At 52.8% G+C, this 16,007-nt stretch overlaps 1 protein-coding gene across 10 annotated transcripts in view; it reads right to left on the reverse strand.

The window, feature by feature from the left end:
* The window catches only part of Zmiz1 (zinc finger MIZ-type containing 1), a 204,935-nt gene that overhangs the window by 39,169 nt on the left and 149,759 nt on the right, over positions 1 to 16,007 (reverse strand). For 3 of the 10 annotated variants that reach the window (XM_076544571.1, XM_076544573.1, XM_042284586.2), the window contains exon 1: positions 4,424 to 4,563. The exons of 6 other annotated variants lie outside the window; for them this stretch is intronic. Coding sequence is in view for 1 of the 4 variants with exons in the window: in XM_076544572.1 (XP_076400687.1) it covers positions 2,238 to 2,490 (253 nt within the window). In the remaining 3 variants the exon portion in view is untranslated. Of the gene's footprint in view, positions 1 to 2,237; positions 2,545 to 4,423; positions 4,564 to 16,007 lie in introns of those variants that run through there. One more of the 10 variants, XM_076544572.1, reaches the window with a different exon arrangement.

The raw sequence follows: 16,007 nt of genomic DNA on the forward strand, positions 1-16,007 counted from the left end.
ACACCCTCACATAAACACAGATGCAAGCAAAACACCGATGGATGGATGGATGGATGGATGGATAGATAGCCTGGTCTGAGGAGCCCCAAGACAATAGATCAGACGTAACTTAGGACGCTCATATGAGAAGCACTCAGTCCCCTCCCTCCTGAGAGGAACATTGAACAAGCTCACAGACAAATGCAGATATCATGCTAGCAGGCAGAGCATCCTGCAGGCTGAATTGTCTGACTGGTGTTCCCTGCCGCCTTCCTCTGCAGGCTCTCCGATGCCGAGACACCTGACAAATAGAGAATGGACCTGGTCCCTTGTGGTCTGTCTTTCCCAAACTCTAGGAGAATCACACAAATGCACATAAATGCTAAAAATTGCCCACTTGGCACCTTTATGCTCACTGTTCCCTGGGGTGGGTAGTGCCATCTCCGGCACTCAGCGGTGTCCACATCCAGTGTCTCCCTGCAAGTCCACCCCTCCTTCCAACCACCATAACACTGATCTACTCCCGCCTGCCTCAGCTCCTGTGTCCAAAGTGCCAGGGGCCAGCCTGTCGAGGCCCACCCTCTGCAGCAGCACTGAGAACAGGGGCTAGGGCAGACTTCACAGCCACCCTCTGCACACAAACCAGCTTGGGAAGGTCCTAAGAGTCACCCAACTGTGCCCTGAAGGAAGTGGGAGGGTGACAGGAGCCAGGGCTCGGCTCTCATGGCTCTGTTCCCAGTCCTGTCAGGCCACTGGACCTGTATCCTGGAGAACAGAAATGTCCACAGAACTATCGCTCTGCCTCTGGAGTCCTCCTCTGCTGGGTGCCCCAGAAATGGAGAAATGGCCCCATTCCCTGCCCTAGGAGGAACCCACAAAGGAAGCACGTGACCACAAGAGGAGATCCTACTCTTGGACTGGGCCAGGTTGCTCTGAGTCACTGACATGGTAACGCAGCCTTAGGGTTCGACAGGCGCGGCCGTCTATCGGACGGGTGGCCATTTTGACCTTGCTCACCCTTCTGGGAATGGTGGAGATCTGCCCAGGGACACGATGGCTGAGAGTCAGCGCTTCCTCCCGCTTCCCAGCTGTTTGGCACCCTTGGCTTCACCCTCACATCCCATGCCTCAAGGGCTGCCCAAGACAATACTGTGCTGGTGGAAGGGAATGGGGGTTGGTGGATTCAAACACGATGACTCCACAGGACAGTGGCTGTGCCATCATATCTGAGAGCAGACCTGTCACCGGGAGACACGGAAGTACTACCGTCCCAGTTTCTCATCTGAGCTGAGCTCGAGCCTAACTCCCGGTGTGGCCATGGGCAGCTTTTGCCCTTTCTAAGCTCCACAGGAGAGTCTAGGAGGGCATGTGGGTGGGTGGGAAGTACTCTGCAGCTGTGGCAAAGGGTCAGGACTGCTCCACGGTCACAGGGTGCTGGACTCTGGTGGTTCGGACAACAGCCCCTGGTTTTCTGGGGAGGAGGCTCTCCATAGGTACCGCCACACGGTTGTGCTGCCTTTCTCGGTAGGGGGTTGAAGCCTGAGCTTCAACAGCTTTTGGTTTTCCCAGATCATTCTCACCTTCTGTTCCCTGCTCTGCCATCCCCATCACTGTGTGGTAAGAAGAAGGGTAAGTAAGAACCAGGGGAGGCTGCCTGTTGGCACACTAGCTGGGAACGCTTCCATTGACCACCTCCTTCTTACAGGAGCTTAGGTCCCACAGGCAAGGACTGACCAGATCTGGTGTGTAGCCTGCCTGAGGTATGCACGTTAGTTTCCTGTCAGCTCCTCAGGCTGGGAAGGTGTGGACTTAATGATCCCGTGGTCTGGCCCAGCCTAGAGTAGCTTCAGGCCGCTCCCCCCACCCCCACCCCGGCCTCCAGAATACGCTTGCTCACTCCCACCCCCTCTTCCCAAGGGCTCTATGGTCGGCAGAAGGCGGTGTCTCAAGGCGTGTGAACATACCCTGGGAACTGAACTCTAGGGGACCCTGGAGCCTTCAAGGCTGATTCCCAAACCGGTTTGGCTGTTCCTTGCCCTGCGGAGGCTGTCCAGGCTGAGCAAGAGGAGACCCAAGGATATTGCCTTTGAGTTGGGCCTCAGAAACCGCCTAGTCTGAGAAGTGCCCCGCCCACTGCTCTAATGAGCAGTGGGTAACCCAGAGGTCCAATTCAGACTCAGATGCTAAGACACTTCAGTGCCAAGTCAAGAGTGTGTTTTCATCAGGAAGCGAGTGTCCTACCCTTAAGACGGTCCCACCTCTGCAAAGTGTCCTCTCAGAGTGTTGTGGACCCGAGGATGGGCTTGGGCTGGGATGTTGGCCAGCAAGCTGCTGCTTTTGGTTGGGAACTGGCAGGGAGCCACCTCTGGAGACTACCCTCTTGAAGGACTGGCTCATCGGTCCTCCCACAGCTAGCTCCTCCTGTGGGCGGACAGCTACAGCTCTTATCCAGACGTCAGGAGACTGAGTCAGGCCACAGCTTAGTGTGTGGTGGGTTGTGACCTTTGTCATCTTAGGCTGTAGGGATGGACATTCGCTGGCTAGAGGCTGCAGACCACTACAGCAGGAAAGAGCAAAGGCAGACCAGTGAGAAGGCTTGGTGGGTAAGGGGGCTTGGTACCAAGCCTAGTGACGTGAGTCTGAATCCCAGGACCCACAAGGTGGAACGAGAGAAATGGCCCCCACAAGCTGTCCTTTGATCTACACACACACACACACACACACACACACACACACACACACACACACGTAAATGTAAAAAGTAAAACAAGAGAGATAACAGGCCAGGCCTTTAGTCCGGACACTCAGGAGGCACTGGGAAAGGCAGGCTAATTTCTTTGAGTTCAAGGCCAGACTGGAGTACACAGCAAATTCCAGGACAGCCAGGATTACATAGTGAGACCTTATCTCAAGAATAGAACAATAACAACAACAATGCAAGTCCTGGGGATAGTAGCACAGGGGTAGAACATTTGCCTAACATGCCTGGAGCTAGTACCACAACCAACCAACCAACCAACCAACCAACCAACCAACCAACCATGTGTGCAGCAGAGGGGAGAGAACCCAGAGGAGGTCTTTCTTTTAGAACCTTGGCTCTATGGCTTTAACAGATAGGCCAGGTTACATTATGCCTGCTCTCTACATCCTGGGAGGACATGGGTTCCACCAGGGCAGATCTCCTTGGTGCTCAAGGACACATCAGTATTCCCAAATGGCTACAGAGGTCCCTGCCTGCCCCCATGCAATGCCTTCTGGCCCCAAGGAGTGCCTGAACAAGCCAAGGACAGCCCTGGGGCCCTGGGATAGCAATGAAGGTAGAAAGGGAATGAAGTCAGCTGGCTTGGGAGACCAAGAGGCTCTCCTTACACTGGCTTGGGTCTGTAGTAAGAAAGGAGTCCCACTTTCTCGGGTCTGGAGCGGTAGGTAGCCTCATTCCAGCAGGTACAGCCTCGAGATCCATTTTCCTTATCACACATGCTTTCTCGTGCAGGCTAACCAGCACTACCCCTCTGGTTGACCTCAGGGAACTGGGGATGGGGGGGGGGAATCCATGAAGGGATCTATTTTTCCCTAATCTCCTCTGAGACATTTCAGTGAGACTCAGGTAACAGGCTGGAATGAGTCTCAATCCTTCCTTAGATAGCACAGAACCCCAGTGCTCAGCAGAACCCCAGTGCTCAACACACCAGTAGCTGGTTGGCAACATCTGTGTGCTGAGCAGCCTGGCTGGACACTGTGTCAACCCTTGGGAAGCCAGCAGCCAATGACCACCCTAGGAACCCTCAAATGGCAGAGCTCGTGACGCCAACATGGAGGCCATCTGGGGTGACTCAGCCTTGGGGAAGTGATCACCCCACAGCAAACTTGTTTCTACAAAGGAACAATCCAGGCAGCTGCCCACACTCAAGGGGTGTGGGGGCATGGTGACAGAGGCAGGTGAGACTAAGGTGGCAGTACTTCACAGGGCGACCCACACCCTTCACGACTGGGTTTGGGCTGACTCAGGGAACATCTGATAGGCAGACCCTGCACTACGCTCTGCCTTTAGGCCTTGGACCCTTTCCCTTACCACCCATTCCTTGCTTTCCCAGCTCCCGACTGGTTAAGTTTTAGGCTTTTAGGATCCTGGTGAAAAAACACGAATGGGAGCCTCCTTCCTCCAACCTCGGGCTAAGGAGTCAGCTCTGGGACAGCACAGGCGCTCTTTTTTCTTCTTTAGGAGGCCTTATAGTCCAGGGGCTCTAAACACAGTAAGCAGGGGTGGTTAGAAGCTCCTTCTTGCCCAGTCTTCAAGTGGGTTCTCCGCCCAGAACTGCGCGGCGGCTGGGGCTGCCTTCCTACTCATCAAACAAGAGCAGTTTCATTTCTACGCCCTCCCTGATCAGCTGTTCCGCGCCATTTCTGAGAAAGCCTGACGTAATTGCTGGGATTGGAGAACAACCTGTGTCTGCCTGTGACTGCCTCCTCTCCAGGTGCCCATCAAGGTTGGCAGGTGGCTAGTCTGCTGCAGGAAAACACCAGATCCAGCTATTTATGCCACTGGCTCTTCGTTCTAAACCATAGGGGTCTCTTTTACACCCTAGAGAAACATTCCGGAACATATTCCAGAATGCCAGCTACTTGTTTAGTCACAGGCACCCTTGGTTTTAGATGGACGCCATCTGAAGCAAACCCAAAGGACACCCTTTGTATGGCATGCTGGAGGGTGGGGCAGGCAAAGAGGTTTTTTGTTTAAACCTGATAGAATTCTCTGTGGGCTTCTTTAAATATCCAGACATCTTGCTGCAGCAGAAGTAATTCTATTGATACCCATACTGGCTACTCAGTTGCTCAGTGTGTAACACACCAGTTTGTAAGAGTATGTCCTGGACAGGGAAGTCCCAAAGCAGGACGGAACCATCTGGATCTCCAGGCCAGACATTCTTCTCATCTAATCCTTAGAATCATCTGGAAGGTCACAGCACTGGTGACAAGTGCTGGACTCCACTCGCTGTGGGGTCTCTGACTCACTGGGACAGACCTGAAGAATCTACAGTTCCACCGGGTTATGGTGATGCCAATGTTGTCCGGTCTCACACTGAGAAGCGCTGCCCGGCCAAAGGCGTGGCTGAGATCAGAGCCTGGCAGTATGAAAGGTCCCCTCAGATGCTTCAGGAACAGATTTGAGAGGCTCTTTTCTCCTTTTCACGGAAGAATGTTCAGGAGCTCTCAGGGCCAGCGCTGTGAGCTTGGCAAATGTTCTCTCGGGTCGCTGCTAACACCTTTGTATCCTAGACTGCAGAGGTTTGACCTTGGACTCTCAGAGAAAAAAATCCTAGGCTGGAGACATGAGTGGGTGGAGCCCTGGCTTTATCACAGAGTTTGGAACAAGGCCCAGGTGGGGTACGCACCTGCCTCACCCGCGGGTGACCTTTCTGTCCACACAGGTGTTCTAGGGGCATGACAGAGCCACAGGTGAAGAATTTGATTCAGGTCAGGTCCTATTTCGGTGACCCTGCCTGAGTGGTCTGATTGAAGCTGCTTGATCTGTAACCTAGGGTCTGTCCCCAGCCGCTCTCGTTGCCAACATCACCAGCTGGTGGACTGGCTGAGTGGCACTGAGTAGTCTGGGCCTTGTGGCTAGTGTCCTGGGGTAGTCAGAAGGGCTGAGTCAGCTGTGGGATCTCAGGAGCAGTCCCAGGTAAGGCAGGGCTTGATGGGGGAGGGCAGGCCCGGGACAGCAGTCTGGGCCATCTGCTGTGCAGTCCTGGCTCCTGGTTTCTCTTCCAGAGCCTCAGGAGGAGGCAACTGCCATTTGTTTAGACCTCTGCAGTGTTTAATCACCACACAACACTCCCTCCGCCTCTCCAGCTCCTGCTCTCTCCCTGCAGGAAACAGCTTTTGCCTTCTGCCTCTGATGGAGGCCATGAAAAATTAACAGAGCTTGAGGCGAAAGAGAGACGTAAACACTGTGGCAGGAGGGGCTCGGGCTGGACAGCCAGCTGGCCAAGCCGAGCGGCACCAGCAGGGCAAGCTTCAGGCCTGAGGGGCTGGTCTGGCCAGACAATTGGCAACCCAGCAAGGCCACAGGGTGACGGATGGTGGTCAGCAGGCTGGAGCAAGTCCAGCTACTCTTAAGGGAGTCAGACTTCACAGTTTGGACTATCCTGGGATCCCGAACCCAGGGAGAATCTGAGGATGAGACTAGTTTCTTTCTCTGACCTTAAAAGAGCCAGGTCATACAGGCACGTGTGTCCTCAGCATATGCTAGACAGAAATCAGCACATCCCTTTTCTCCCTTGTCCTGACAGTCCTGGGAACCAGTGACCACGTGTCTCTTCTCCTGGTCCCTAGAGACCTTGAGGGACTTGCCGAAGGACAACCAGCAAGAGCAAAGGACGGGGGAATCTATTCTCTCGGAAGGCGAAAAACAGCACTGTATTTACAATGTCATAAAAACATGCTCCTTAGAGAAGAGATATGCACAGAGGCAGCAAGAGGGAGCAGTCTCAAGACTCCACAGTTCTCCCAACACCGGACCCACCTCCCTGTTCTCTTTCTGAAGAGGCTACACACACATACAGTGAGAATAGTGGAAACAGTTGTCATTTGGCATCCCCCGCCCCCCGCCCCCCATTTCCTCTCATAAGGGGACCACCGCTGCTGGAGCCTTTAGTTTTTCTATCGTGGACTCACAGCAAAACTTTTCAGCCTCATTCAGACATTCACTTTGGGGTTCTCCTTCACCACCGGCACCTCCTCAGCCAGGGCTTCCTCCCAGCCGCTGGACTCACCACCTGCCAACCTTGTTTCACTGCTCTGGCGAGCTCTGGTTACCTGCTACTTAAAAAAAAAATCTTCTTAGCCGACTCTCCAGTCCCCACCTGGAGTGTGGTTTCCACCACCACCCCGGTAGTGACTGGGTGACAAACACTCCCGCTGGCAGCCAGGTATGTGACAAGGGAGGAAGGAGATCTTTCTGCCATCTGCAGGAATCCCTTTCAAGAACGGGGATTTCAGACCAAATACACTGTCAATTCCCAGAGGGTCTTCTATGCTCTATACCTTGTCTCTTTCAAGGACCCAGCCTTGGGACTCCACTGTAATTCCTACCTCACACCACAGAGTGTGTGTGTGTGTGTGTGTGTGTGTGTGTGTACAATACACTGTCTAGATGTTGAAACAGGAAGACTCTCAGGGAAGGTTCCTTGCACTAATGGAAAACTGAACAATTGTCATCCAGGATGGAGAAAAACCATCACTGAAATACCCCATTAAGAAAGTGGAAAAGAGCCGGGCGGTGGTGGCGCTTGCCTTTAATCCCAGCACTCGGGAGGCAGAGGCAGGTGGATCTCTGTGAGTTCAAGGCCAGCCTGGTCTCCAAAGCGAGTTCCAGGAAAGGCGCAAAGCTACACAGAGAAACCCTGTCTCTAAAAACCAAAAAAAAAAAAAAAAAAAAAAAAAAAGTGGAAAGAGCTGGGCGGTGGTGGCGCACGCCTTTAATCCCAGCACTTGGGAGGCAGAGCCAGGCGGATCTCAGTGAGTTCAAGGCCAAAAACCTGGTCTACAGGGTGAGTCCCAGGACAGCCAGGGCTATACAGAGAAACCCTGTCTCAAAAAACAAAAAAAGAAAGTGAAAAGGAACCTGAATGTGGTGGTGTACGCTTTTATTCCAGCACTCAGGAGGGAGAGGCAGGTGGCCCTCATGACTTCTAAGACAGCCTGGTCTATATGGTGAGTTCCAAGACAGCTAGTGCTAGAAAGAAAGGAAGAAGGGAGGGAGGGAGGGAGGGAGGGAGGGAGGGAGGGAAGGAAGGAAGGAAGGAAGGAAGGAAGGAAGGAAGGAAGGAAGGAAGGGGAAAGGCCAGATGGCTGAAGTAAAAGGGGAGAGTCTTGAGACAGAAGACTGGAGCCCAGGTTGAGGGGCATGGTTCCCCAAGATGGTGCAATGACTCAGGAAGGCTTCTGAGAAAAGGTGGAAGTGGACATCAGCTGCTTCTAAGCCTCCATTTCAGCCTCTATGAAAATCCATGACTTGAAGACAGAGCCCAGGTCCCACTTCCCTGCTCCATGCAGAGATAACCAAGCAAGAAGAAACAAATTAAAGAGCTCAGGAGCCTGGTGGGGCTTTGGGGAGTCTGGCTCGGCAGGGCAACAGCATTTAACAAAGCTCACACCATCCATCACTTGGGCCCAGCCATTTAGATACTGGGCATTTGATTAAACTAATATGGGTGGCTGGGGCGAGGCATGGCTGGGCGCTTCCTACCCTCGCCTACAAATTAGACCGTCACACACAATCCGATTACCTTGACTGCCACATTTATCTTGAGAAAGGGGCCATCCATCACTCCTCAGCGGCTGGCTCTACCCGCCCCACGTTAATTCTGTCAGGAGGGTAGTCAAGTTTATCCCAAACTTGCATCCCGGTGATGTTTACTCATTCATTCATTAGACAGTGGTTCAAAACCTACTTGCCTCAAGTTCCCCAGGAAGAAAATGAAGGCTTTGCCTTCGGGGAGTCCACTGACGTTTCATGGCAGGGGAAGAGTCTATGCTGATCAAAAGGCAGGGTGCAGCCAGCAGATCTGCCTGTGTCCTCAGCCTGGCTCTAGCTGAGACTGCCTATGGCATGCCACCACCTTGTCCTCAGTGTCATATTTGGGCAACAGTTCAATAACATAGCACAGCCCTGCTATGGAATTTCCCCGAAGGTAGGGATGTTCTCCATCTATCTGTGCTGCCTACAACCAAGAGGCAGAGGCACCTGTGGCTGTGGAATGCTTCACCTGTGGCCCTGCAATGGAGGTAGAGCTGAGCTGAAGTCTCATTTAAGTTTAATTCACTGAATTCAAGTGTCAATGGCCACCTGGGGTCCCTGCCTTCGGTTGCTTAGCATAGACCCAGCAGCTACTGTGAAGAGCAAACCCAATCCTGAGCATGGTCAGTGCAGAATATGTCCCAGGACAAATGCTCACAAAGCCTGGATGGGACCTCAGGCCAAAGATGACCATTCATTATCTTAAGAGCCTAGACCAGGCACACTCACTCCTGGGTCATATAAGCCAGCACAGTGGGAGGCGTCCCTACTTAAAGAATAGAAAGCTGGGGTTTAGAGGTAGAGACGGCACAAACCTAACCACGGTGGGGGTGGCACCTCAGTCCAAGTGCAGGGCTCTGTGGCTTTGAGCCCCATCTTCCCACTGACTGGACACTAGAGGCTGCACAGCCAGCCTTTTGATGCCAGAGCAAAGCAGGTGGCGACTGCCCCTCTCTACCCCCAGGCTGCTCTAGCCCCTCAGGCCAAGTCCTTGGAGTTCAGGATAGAGATGGAGAAGCTACCACCATATTTGGTTTACAAAGTCCAGAAGGGACACCATCCTGAGGCTTTGCAAGAAAGAACTCAATGGAGAACAGGTTGCCTCTGGCTTCTCAGGTACCAGTGAGTCCAGCTCTGATGTCTAGCAGTGGGGCTCAAATCAGCTTTGGTCAACAAGGACCCGAGGGCTGCTAGGAAGTCTGGGCAAGACTCTTGACCCTCAGGCTGCACCTGGAGAAGACCACTTTTCTTCATAAAACTGGGGATGACAGACTGATATGAAAGAGCAAGTGTAAATTCACTATTGAGAGCTGTCTGAGGTCATGGGCAGGTCAGGCACCACTGTCTGCCCTTAGCAGGTCTGAAGGGATGACAACTAGCTATATAGAATGTCAGTCTGACGACCCCACTCCTCACTCAGATGGACCGTATGGCCTGGACCAACCCAACTCATCTGACAGCTTTGAGAATCCTAAACCAGGCAGTCACAAGTATGCTTGAACCTTCCTGTGAAGATTAGACAAGATGTGCCAAGCAGACATTGCCAGGGTGGACTTGGCTGCACCTGGCAGAACCTGGGTCTACCAATCACAGGCAGGCTGTTCTTGGTTCCTGGGAGCTTCAACGCAGTCTGATATCCTAGAGAGAGTGTGTGCGTGCACACACACCCAGATATACACATACACAATTGGAGATAACACATACACACACAGCTGGAGATTAACAGGACGGACGCAGAGACGGACACACAGACACACATAGCTGGAGATTAACAATACAAACATAATACACACAGTCGGATATTAACAGTACACATACAGACACACACAGAGACACATGCACAGCTGGAGATTAGTGGTACACACACACACACACACACACACACACACACACACACACACACACACACACACACAGAGCTGAAGATTAATAACAATCCATACTTAGACCTAAAGGCATCTCACAGCCAGAGACTTCTCACAAAGCACAGACAGGAGAGGAAGAGGCTTTAACTACTGAGGCTGCCTGCAAAGCCACACCTCAGGATGGCTGCCCTAGATGGGATGTGGGAAAGGCCTGAAGAGAGTCCACCCCTGGGCGAGGGGATAGGGAGGGAAGGATATAGAAAGGGCAGGTCAGAAGAGCCTAGACAGAGGGGCTGACCTGGACAGACCACAGGGGAAAAGGGCGCCTGCCGCGAGAAAGGGTTACAGATCATTAGGCCCCGGGAACACCCCCTTCCACAAGGATCACCTCTTTACACCGCCCAGGTTCAAGGAATACCTAGCCACTCACACATTAGTATAAACAAGTCTACAACTAATTGTGCCAGCACAGCACTAACTGAAGGGGGAAAAGTGGGTGTGGGACAGGTAGCTCCCCCTATACTTAATTTCCAAGAAGCCACTAGGGAGCACCCCAGTGGAGACCCTCCGCTAACAGGACCACCAGAATTCTCTCACCCCTCCCCAAAATGCCAACACTCCTTTGTTGCCACTTAAACCAATTTGGGGGTAATTCTGCAGGCAATTGTCTTCCGATTTACAACACGGCTCTGTGATTGCATCCAGGCTGATGGTTCAGGCCGTAATTGTATGGTAATCACTTCTGTTTATGATCGATGCGGAAATCACTATTGTTTTCCAGCAGGCTTGTTAAATTCAAGAAGTGCAGGGGTGGGAAGGGAGGGTTTACTTCTGAGTTGGAGCCCGGGGAAGATGAAATGAAGTGGAGCAGTCCAATGTGGGGGAAGGTGGTTCAAAGACACCCTTCGTCTCAGAAGCCCAGGCAGAGACAGGCAGAAGGCGCAGGAAGGTAACGGGAACATGCTGGGAGACACACGGTGCCCCTGCTGACCAGTTTGAGAACTGATCTGAGGCTCAGATCTACAGAGATGTCCAGAGGGACCCCACAGTCATACAGTAAGAGGTGAAGATGGGGATCCACTGGGGGACTCTTTGTTCCTTCCATCCATCCCCATGCCTGCATTTATGAGCCCTACAGAGAGGCTGAGGACAATGCAGATGCCCTGTAGCAGGTGGGCTAATGGCTACCCTCAGCTTGGAACCTCTCACCTTCTCTATCCTAGGCCTACATGCTTTCTTCTTGCGCTTGCCCTGAGATCGCCTACCTGCTGTCTGAAACAAGGTGGCAGATGGCACCTGGGGGCCCAGGTGGCAGGAACAGGGCAGTGTTGTGAGCTGAGCTGCTGTTTGGGGGAACAAGGGGAGCTGCCCACCTGGTGGGTAGAAACCTGAACCTCCCAGAGGCCACAGAGAATAGACCTGGGTTGGATGGGGGTTGGAGTAGGGGGAGCAATGCCTTCTAAGGCTGTGGTAGACACCTTGGGGGCACAGAAGGATGGAATCAAGCTAGGCTGGAGGCCAACAACCCTGCAGGGCATGAGCAGGCACCAGCTGTCATGTACAGCTCAGGCAAACCTGGATGTTGCAGGCTGAGCTTGGCTGCAAGGCATATGGTTTTATAAATGCACACCCTTCCTCGCAAGCAAGAATGAATGAGACCATGGGACCCTGGGCTGAAAACTGGGATAGGGAAGCACACTAGGTTCCAAAGCCATCAAGCCTTCTCTGAGGGGTCTCCCTTACCCACTAGACCCCCCATGGCACCAACCATCACCATTCTGAATACCCCCAGACCAGGTTCAAGTTAACTTTGGGCAACAGCGGTAGGCTGCTCCTTGGCTCAGACGTGAGCCTCACTAAGTTCCTAGGTGGAAAGGAGCAGGCTTTCACCAGCTGCACTACCAGGGGCAGCCTGGCTCAAGGCCATCCTGGTCTCATTCTGTGGCTTTCCTCACAGCCCAGGTGCTAGGCTCTACTTCTGTGTCCTGTGCCATCATAACAAAGGCAGCTGGGCCCTCAAGATCATGAGCAATAAATCTGAGTTTGTGTTATGGGGGCAGTATATGGGCAAACTTGAGCATGTTGGGCATAAGTGCTCTACCAGTGAGCTATATCCCAGCTCTTATTTACTTTTATTTAAATTTATTGTGAGCAACTATTTCAGCCCATTCTTGAATGGAGAGGGCCATCCCCAGAGCCCTTCAGACACTCTTGGGGTTCAGACCCTGAGTTTGCCCCCACTTAGTCTCTCCCCAGCCACCCTATCTATTCTGTACCATGCTCAGCATGTGTGTGTGTGTGTGTGTGTGTGTGTGTGTGTGTGTGTGTGTGTGTGTGTGTGTACACGCACGCATGTGTTTCTGGCTGCCTTTCAGAGCACAGCAGGGCACGGCCGAGCATTCCAGAAAAACCCAGAAGTAGAATGAACGTTCTTCATTGAACTTCTACGCTCCATCGTAAGCAAACAGGCTACTTCTTCCCCAGAGGCTTTGTTTTCTGAAGTATGTCAAACAAGCCATAGTTACTTAACATTCAAAACAAAATCAGTTTAAAAACAAGAATAGAAGCTACAATTGAAGTTTTCTAAACGGAGAGGCAAAACCCAAGGTGTGTGTGGGGGGAAGCAATGTATCTTTTGTTTTTTGTTTTCTTTGGAGGTTGGGGCGCAGTTGTGTGTGAAAGGAGCATGTGCTTGGCTGTGTGTAAATGGTGTGTGTGTGCGCGCAAGCATGTGTGCAGGCCTAGGGCATCCACATGGGCCATGTTGGATACAATGTCATGAGTATCATCTTTTGGGGTCATGGTGTCATCCTCCCCTGAGTACAGTGGCTCCTAACCAAGTCCCAGACCCCAGTGAAAATTCTGTTGTCTGGATTTCCAGTTCTTGAGGGCACTTCTGGGGAGAGGTGCCAGGGCTTGCAAGGGTCTGCTGATGGTGTAGAAGACTCAGTATGTGAAGGGAGAGAACTAGAGAGTTATATGCAGCTCTACCTAACATTCCACACTCCCTGCCTCCACATGCCCATTAGTCCATGAGAGTACTTCCTTTGCTGGCGAGAGAGGGCAACATGGGCAGGAAAGTCCCTTCTGAACTCTGAAGAGCTCTAGAAACATCTACTATGACAAAACTTGTCACTGAAGGTTTGAAGGTAGCCAATGACCTCTGACCTCAACCTGCAATCTGAAGCTTGAGTCAGGTGTAAAATAAGGTCACATGGGTGTTGTCTCTCCTTGTGTCCTGTAGTAAGAGGAGTCAAGGTGAGACTCTGAACTACTGTGGAGACCCTTTACCTCAGGCCTACCCAGATGGCCATGACCAGAGGGACCTGACTTTGAGGGCTCAGAGAACAGCCTTCCCAGGGTCCTTTAGCTCTGGTGCTAAGCAGGAAGAGGAACTGACAGGCGTTTTTCAGATGGGGAAAATGGAGGACCTGAGAGGTTAGCTCCTTCTGTTGGACACCCAGGTGCTCTGCTAAGTATCCCTGCTCAGGTATCTATGATGACACGCACAGTATCTTCTCGCTGCTGGAGACAGAAAGGAAACTGTGGGTGCCAAGACAGAGTTGGAGAAGCCACAGCTTACCTTCTCCTAAGGCTTCCCGAGAGGATCACAGTGCAGTCAGATTCCAAGGACGAGGTGGCTACCTCAGCCTTTCTATCCCTGAAGTCATGCTAGCTCCTAGGCTCCCTGATCCTGCCTGGGAGCTACTGCTGGGGAACAGTACCCTTACCCTGAGAAATACTCCACTGGAGTGGCAGGCCGGCCTTGAGGCTCAGGGCTTGTTACTGCAGGGAAAGGGGCAGCTGGGGCTCATCCCTCTAGTCTAACACCAGGGTATCCACTAACATCTACACACTGCGTCCTTTGTGCCAGGCACACTGGCTAGTCACCTACAAGTGTGTACAACCCGCAAGAACCCTACCCCATAGGCTCATCTAACAATGATTCAACATGGAAAGGTCCTTAACTTGTCTATATGGGGACACACACACACACACACACACACACACACACACACACACACACACACGGAAACCCATGTAACACTTGCAAACAACCCATCTTCTACATCTCTTCTCCGGCACATGCCCCTTGCAACAGGCCTATCCACTTTACCCCCAGATACACATACACACACACACACACACACACACACACACACACACACACACACACACATGCTGCCCTGCGCAGCCCGTGCCTTCCAGTCCCACTGGGGGACTTGAAACTCCCAAGAGGGCAGAGGCCCCACCCAGAACCTCTTCTTTGTTCATTCACACATTCAAAAACATATTTGCTTGCATTTCACCCACCCAGATGCTGAACACACAAACGCGAGGGAGTTTCAGCTACGGACTTGAAGTTCATGGTTCCTGCACAAACCCAGGGGTTACTGAACGCTAGCAACAGGCAGAGTGCCTGGTGGGGGTCACAGGTCTGTATCAGCATAAGCATGACAGAACGGGCATGCATCCAGGGTCCCCAGAAGAACGTGGGAGACGCGATGGTGGGTTACACGTTACTGGGGGGTGGGGTGCAGCTGAGGGCAGGCTGTCACCGTTCTCATCTGAATGGGGGGTTGGGGACAGCAAAGTTTCAGATAACAGGACCCAGAACCAGGGAGGTGTTGAGGGAAGCTGGCCTGAGCAGGCCTCTATAGGGGCTGTGTTCCAACTAGGTAAGAGTTTGTGGGGGCACTCCTGTAGGTGGGAGACCCCCCCCCCCCCCGCCCAAACTGGGAAGAAGCCCCTGGAGAAGCCCTAGTGGTTGCCACTGGAGAAGAGGGATTTTACCTAGGTCATTGAAGACCTTTCTGGACAGAGCCCAGCACAAAAAGCTGAGAGGATTACCAGCCCCTGATCAGCTTGGCCCTGGTTGAGTCTTGATTTGAGGTCAGGTGGGTGGGCAGGAGGGACCCGACAGTGGTGCTTCTTCTGTACCCCAAGCCGTATGCTAGCTGCCCACTGGGCCGTTGGGTGTTAGCAGGACCGGGAAGGAGACAGGTCCTATGCTGTGCCCAAAAGGGAGGCAAGTGGAAGGGCCCTTGCTCCTTCCTACATCCTGATGGCCTCTGGGAGCCTCTTCTGTCCCTAGGTACCTCCCAGGTCACTAGGGATCGGTGGTCATGGGTGTGTGCAGCCCCGTGGGTTGAGCAGGGGTTTTATGTGTTGGTGCTGACTTCTGCAGGGGCATCCCTGGGACTGTCTGCGAACACCAGAGGACGACGGCTGGGAAATAAAGAGCTCACATGCCCAAACTGTCCTCAAGTCCCTGCAGTGAAGCCACAAACCTTTCCTATGCAAACACCAAGGAAGCCCTGAGCTCAGGGTGAAGGCCTGGGGGACCCATGGGCAAGCAAAGTACCCAGGTTTCTCAGGTTAAATGGAAGGCGGGAATGACGCACCCCAAGAGGAGCAGGCCCTGTACAAATACAGAGACTTGTTACAAAGCTCGAAGGACAGCTAATGGTTCCTCAGGACTGACCAGGTTCCCACTCAAAAAAGCCCACCCTCTTCAGTGGTACAGAGTAACAAGAGTCCCCTCCACACAGCTTGGCTTACAGACCTTCTGCCTAGATATCCAGGGGCTTCCAGTTCTTGATGGGCCACAAACAGATCTCAGATGGATGCTGGTGTGCAGAGCGCCAGAGGACCTTAGGAGCCCAAGGTACAGACTCCCAGCTCAGGCCTCAGGAAGGAAATGAAAGTAGCTGCCAGCACCTACGTACTTCCTCCACAGCTGGGACGTGAGCTGAGGCTTCCCAGGCCGAGCCAGTCAACAGTGTCAGTCAGCCCTGTGGCTTTACACCAGGGTATGAGATGACAAGAATACGGTCACTCTCCCCCACACCATTCCAGCC

This window comes from Peromyscus maniculatus, chromosome 9 (assembly GCF_049852395.1).
Source record: "Peromyscus maniculatus bairdii isolate BWxNUB_F1_BW_parent chromosome 9, HU_Pman_BW_mat_3.1, whole genome shotgun sequence".
NCBI classification, from domain to species: domain Eukaryota; kingdom Metazoa; phylum Chordata; class Mammalia; order Rodentia; family Cricetidae; genus Peromyscus; species Peromyscus maniculatus.